This window comes from Belonocnema kinseyi, chromosome 3 (genome assembly GCF_010883055.1).
Source record: "Belonocnema kinseyi isolate 2016_QV_RU_SX_M_011 chromosome 3, B_treatae_v1, whole genome shotgun sequence".
In the NCBI taxonomy this organism is placed as follows: Eukaryota; Metazoa; Arthropoda; class Insecta; order Hymenoptera; family Cynipidae; genus Belonocnema; species Belonocnema kinseyi.
Window position 1 is genome coordinate 77,877,102 of NC_046659.1, and position 5,234 is coordinate 77,882,335.

Here is a 5,234-nt window from a genome sequence, read left to right on the forward strand (position 1 = left end):
TGTTTTGCAGAATTATTCAAGCATTAATAGAAAACATCCTCCAAAAGGAATCATCAGGCAAAGAAAAGTTTGTCACAGTAGAGGCAAATCTAGACAACAGCCCTGTCGTCCGTAAATATTTTTACCACTTTTTCTCAAACAATTTTTTTTTACATTAAAAAATCCTAGTGATTTTGCCACATGCAGACTTCACGTACTGAAATTATCTGAAAACGCAGAAAAGGGGACGATTTTTCATGAAAATAGGGGCAAATTATTGTAGTACTATATTGAATTCAATATGATACGGATTTTCAACCAAAATAGTTCATTTTTAAACCAAAGAAATTAATTTTCGACTAAAACGATGAATCTTCAACCAGAACATGATTTTTTCTAATAATTAAATTTATAAACAAACAGATGCATTTCTAACCAAGAAGATTAATTTTGTACTAAAAAAGGCGAATTTTCAGCAAAACGTTGAATTTTCAACTAAAAAATATCGATTCGCAAACAAATGGAACAGTTAATTTCCGGTTAAAAAGATTAATTTTGAAACATACACCAAAAATGAATTTTCTATCAAAAAGTTCATTTTTCACCCGAAAAGATCAATTTTTAAGCAAAATGATCAATTTTCAATCAAGAAGATAAATTTTTAACCAAGATGAATAATTTTCGACCAGAAGTGGAACACTTAAATTTCTAGTTAAAGGGGCTTATTTTGAAACAAAATAAAATGAATTTTCAAAAAAAATTAATGTATCAACCAAAGAGAAGAATTTTTAACTGAATTGGTGAATCTTCTACAAAAAAATTAATTTTCTACTAAAAAGTGGCGAATTTTGAATGAAACATAAATTTTCAGCCAAAAAGTTGAATTTTAAATAAAAAACGAGCCATTCTCGGCAAAAAATGAAACTGCTAAATTTTCAGTTAAAAACATTAATTTTGAAACATACAAAAAAAATGAATTTTCAACCAAATATTTCATTTTTTAAACAAGTATTGATGATTTTTTAAACAAAAATGGAAGATTTAAATTTTAAGTCAAAAAATTATTTTTTAAACGGACAAAAAATTGAATTTTCAACGAAACAGTTCATTTTACAACCAAAATGGTGAAATTTTAACAAAATATTTGAGTTTTCAACCGAATAGTTGAAAGAACAAAAAAAATGTTTTAAATTAAACCGTTCCATTTACAACCAAATAATTTACCTTGAAATCAAAAAGCCGAATTTTCAATAAAATACTTGAATTTTAAACTATGAAAGATCAATTTCCTACTACAAGAGGTGAATTGTCGACAAAATAGTTGAGTTTTCATGCTAGAAAATAGAATGTTTCAAAAAACAGTAACTTTTATACAGGAAAGATGAATTTTTAACAGAAAAGTTAATTTTCGACCATAAAATATGACTTTTGATCAGAATAGTTGAAATTTCAACAAAGAAGTTAATTGATAACCAAAAAAGATGAGTTTCCCACAAAACAAAAAAACAATTTTCACAAAGTGATCGAATTTTTAAATAAAAAAATTAAACTTCAACAAAAAAACGAACAAAGGGGTTTTTAAATGGGAAACTTCTTGAAAATAGGAAAAAATTCAATTCTTTAAAAAAGAGGGAAGTAAGAAAAAAAGTGTGAAGCCTAGAAATGTTTTAAAAGAAAAAGAATTATCTCTTGATAAAATTCGATTTTTCTTCTCCCCCAGATGTAAGAAAGTAACAAGACTGAAAGCAAGATCTTGTTCTCCAGTCACTTCTGATCGCCACACGCAAACTTCATCCGATCAATGTTATCACAAATTATCGAAAAGGCATAAATGCAGCTGCTCACAGTCTCAGAAAAGTTCAATAGCTAGAGAAAGTCACAAATTCGATAGCTGTCATGTTTGCTCAAAATATAAGTGTTATTTTTCCGAACACCCTCAAGAAAAAGGAGAGCCTTTTTGTAGCAAAAATTTGTGCAACAATAGTGAACATTCATCATCAAGGGTTTATGAACCTATGAGAAGTTTGAATAATTCTCATAATTCTCATATAAAAAAAGAATACGATTGTGATTGCAGACCAAATAGTGCCCCTTCTTTACAACAAGATCCGGCAGTTTCAGTGTAAGATTTAATTTTTCAATTAAAATATAATCATTACAGACTTGACAGCCCAAAATTACCTGAAAATGGGGAAATAGGGTGATTTTTCAAGAAATTATTGAAATAATAGATGAATAAATTACTTTTGTTTTAATTAAGGGAGGAAAAATGTTCCTAAGATTTTAATTTAAAATATATTACATTTTTAAAGAAGCAGTTGAATTTTCAACCAAGAAAGATGCATTTTTACCAAAAGAGACGAACTGAAAACAAAAGAGCTGAATTTTCAAGCTCACAATTTGAATTTTTTTTAGAAAACATTTGACTTTTAAACTTGAAAAGATGAATTTTCAATAACAAAAAGTTACTTAACAATTTGCAATCAAATAGTTCAATTTACAATCTACAAAGATGAAAGTTCAAACTGAAAAGAGAAATTTAAAAAAAAGAGTTGATTGTACAACCGAGAAAGATTTTTCAGTCAAAGGAGAAAAAATTTAATCAAATTATTTAACTTTCAAGCCGAGAAGATGAATTTTCTACAAAATAGATGAATTTTCAACCCAAAAGTTTACATTTTCAACTCAAAAGTATACATTTTCAACAAAAAAGTACATCTTTATCAAAATAATTAAAGTTTTTGTAAAGTTATTGAAACGGCAAGCCAAAAAATGACTTACAAAACAGTTGAATTTTCGCAACAAGATTTTTCAGTCAAAAAAAAAAATATATCAATCAAAGTATTGAATTTTCAATACAAAAATAAATTTTCAACAAAACACGTGCATTGTGAACCCCTCAATATGAATTTTTAACAAGAAAAGCTCTTTTTCATCAAAATAGTTGAAGTTTCTACAAAATTATTGAATTATCAACGCAAAACTTAATTTTCAACAAAATAGTTTAAACTTTAATAAAATTGTTTAATTTTCAAGGCAAAAGGACGATTTTTATATAAAACAGTCGAATTTTCAACCCGAAAATATAACATTTCACACAAAATATAATTTTCAACAAAAATAGTTAATGTTTCTATAACATAGTTCAATTTTTAACTGGAAAATATGAATTTTCAACAAAATAGTTGAAGTTGCTAGAAAATTATTAAATTATCAAGTCTGAGAAGACATTTCTATAAAAAATTAATTTTAAATACAAAAATATGAATTTTCAACAAAAAAGTTAATTTGGAACTAATTAGTTCAAGTTTCTATTAAACTCTAAAAGTTTTCAATTTTTAACAAAATAGTTGAATAGTCAACTAAAAGAGACGAATTTTCGATAATACAGTTGAATTTTCTACACAAAATATTATTTTGAAACGAATAGTTAACTTTTCTTCCAAAGTAATTCCACTTTCCACGCAAAAAGATTAATTTCTAACAAATTATGTGAATTCTCAATCAAAAAGGTGAATCTTCAACCAAAAAATTAATTTTTAACAAAATACGTAAATTTTCAACAAAATACGTGAACTTTTAATAAGAGAGATTAATCTCCAAACAAAAAAAAATGAATTTTTAAGAAATTACTTCAACTTTCAACCAGGTAGTTGAATTTTTAACAAAAATACAGTTGAATTTTCAATAAAAAATTTTAATTTGCAACGAAAGAAGATGAATTATGAACAAAAATTATAAAAGTACTTTTCAATTGAAAGGAATTAACTTTCGACAGCAAAGATGACTTTTCTATCAAAGATGAATTTTCAATCTAAAAGGACGAATGTTCAACAAAAATGTTGAATTGTCGAGCAAAAAAGATGAATTCTCAACGAAAAATGTATAAAATGCTATTTGAAACAAAAAAGATTTTAATTTTAGATCAAACAACATTTGAACTAAACGAAAAATGACCAATTTTCTACAAATTGATTTAATTGTCAATTAATGAATATTTTTCAGTCCAGAAGGAAAAAAATGTGAACCACATTGCTGTATTTTCAAGCAAGAAAGGCGAATTTTCCACACAAAATAACTTGAATTTTCAAACAAAAATGACTAAAAAAAATTGTTGAATTTTCAACCAGATAATAAAATTTTTGATGAAAAATGTGATTGATCAATCAAAAATATAATAGCAGACTTTTAATATGTATAAAACTTGTTGACATTTCAGTTTAAAGAACAAGATGCGAAGATTACAAACAGCTAAAGAAAAACTCGCTTGTACCAGTGATTATTGCAAAGAAAGGTATTTAATTATTATAAATAACTCAAATTTATTATTTCATAAATTAAAATATCATTCTTGAATTTTTAGTGCCTGTGTTTGTGAACCTTCTTCTGATTATTCTCGCAATCGAGGAAGGCCAGGATTTTACAAGAACTTGGAAAAATTTTATAAAAGATTGTACAAACAGGCGAAAATGAGAGCAGAAGAAATGGACTGTTTGTGAAAATTCAAGTACTGTCTGGATTTAATTCGTCCAGCTGTCAACTTTTCATAATTTGCAACAAATATCGCTTTTTGTGACATCATAATTTGCAACAAATTTCGCTTTTTGTGACAAATTTTGCTACTCGGGTTTTACCTAAAAATATATTGAATCCAGTATTGGTAAATCGAACGAAAACTTTACATTTGAAAAAAATACTAAAAATACTTTTAAAAAATAATTATGTAAATACTTGTTGTAAATAAATATTCTCGCATGCTAGACTTTCAGACAAGATTTCAGATTTTAAATACATTATTTCAACAAAAATTATTCTTTTTCAACCAAATAAAATTGTAATAGCTTTGATATTTCAACTAAAAAAGTTTTATTTTATTTTAAATCAAAGAGTTTAATTCATTTAATCGCTAAAGGTGAAATGTTTTAAAAAGTAGATGAATTTTCAACTAAAATAATGAATTTTCAACCAAAAAATTAATTTTTAAGAGAGCAGTTCAGCTTTTAACCAAGTAGTTTAATTTTAAACCGAAAACTATTAATTCTAAACGAAAAATGTAGTAGTTGATATTTCAAATGAAAAAGATTTTATTAAAAAAAATTGGATTCATCAAAAAAAGGCAAATTTTCAACAAAATAGTCGAATCATTAAACAAAACAGATTAATTTTACACTAAGCAGTTGCATTTTTAAGCAAAAAAAGACATTTATACCGTTAAAATCGCCCCGATCCTTTTTTGACAATTTTCGAAATATTTT

General features: G+C 25.7%; 1 protein-coding gene across 2 annotated transcripts in view; it reads left to right on the forward strand.

The window, feature by feature from the left end:
- LOC117169235 (spermatogenesis-associated protein 6) overlaps window positions 1–4,739 on the forward strand; it is an 8,218-nt gene extending 3,479 nt beyond the window's left edge. For both annotated transcript variants that reach the window (XM_033355502.1, XM_033355503.1), the window contains exons 4-7: window positions 11–111; window positions 1,700–2,101; window positions 4,199–4,273; window positions 4,343–4,739. In XM_033355502.1, coding sequence (XP_033211393.1) covers window positions 11–111; window positions 1,700–2,101; window positions 4,199–4,273; window positions 4,343–4,478 — 714 coding nt within the window. In that variant the 3' untranslated portion in view covers window positions 4,479–4,739. The remainder of the gene's footprint in view (window positions 1–10; window positions 112–1,699; window positions 2,102–4,198; window positions 4,274–4,342) is intronic.
- Window positions 4,740–5,234: the final 495 nt, after the last annotated feature.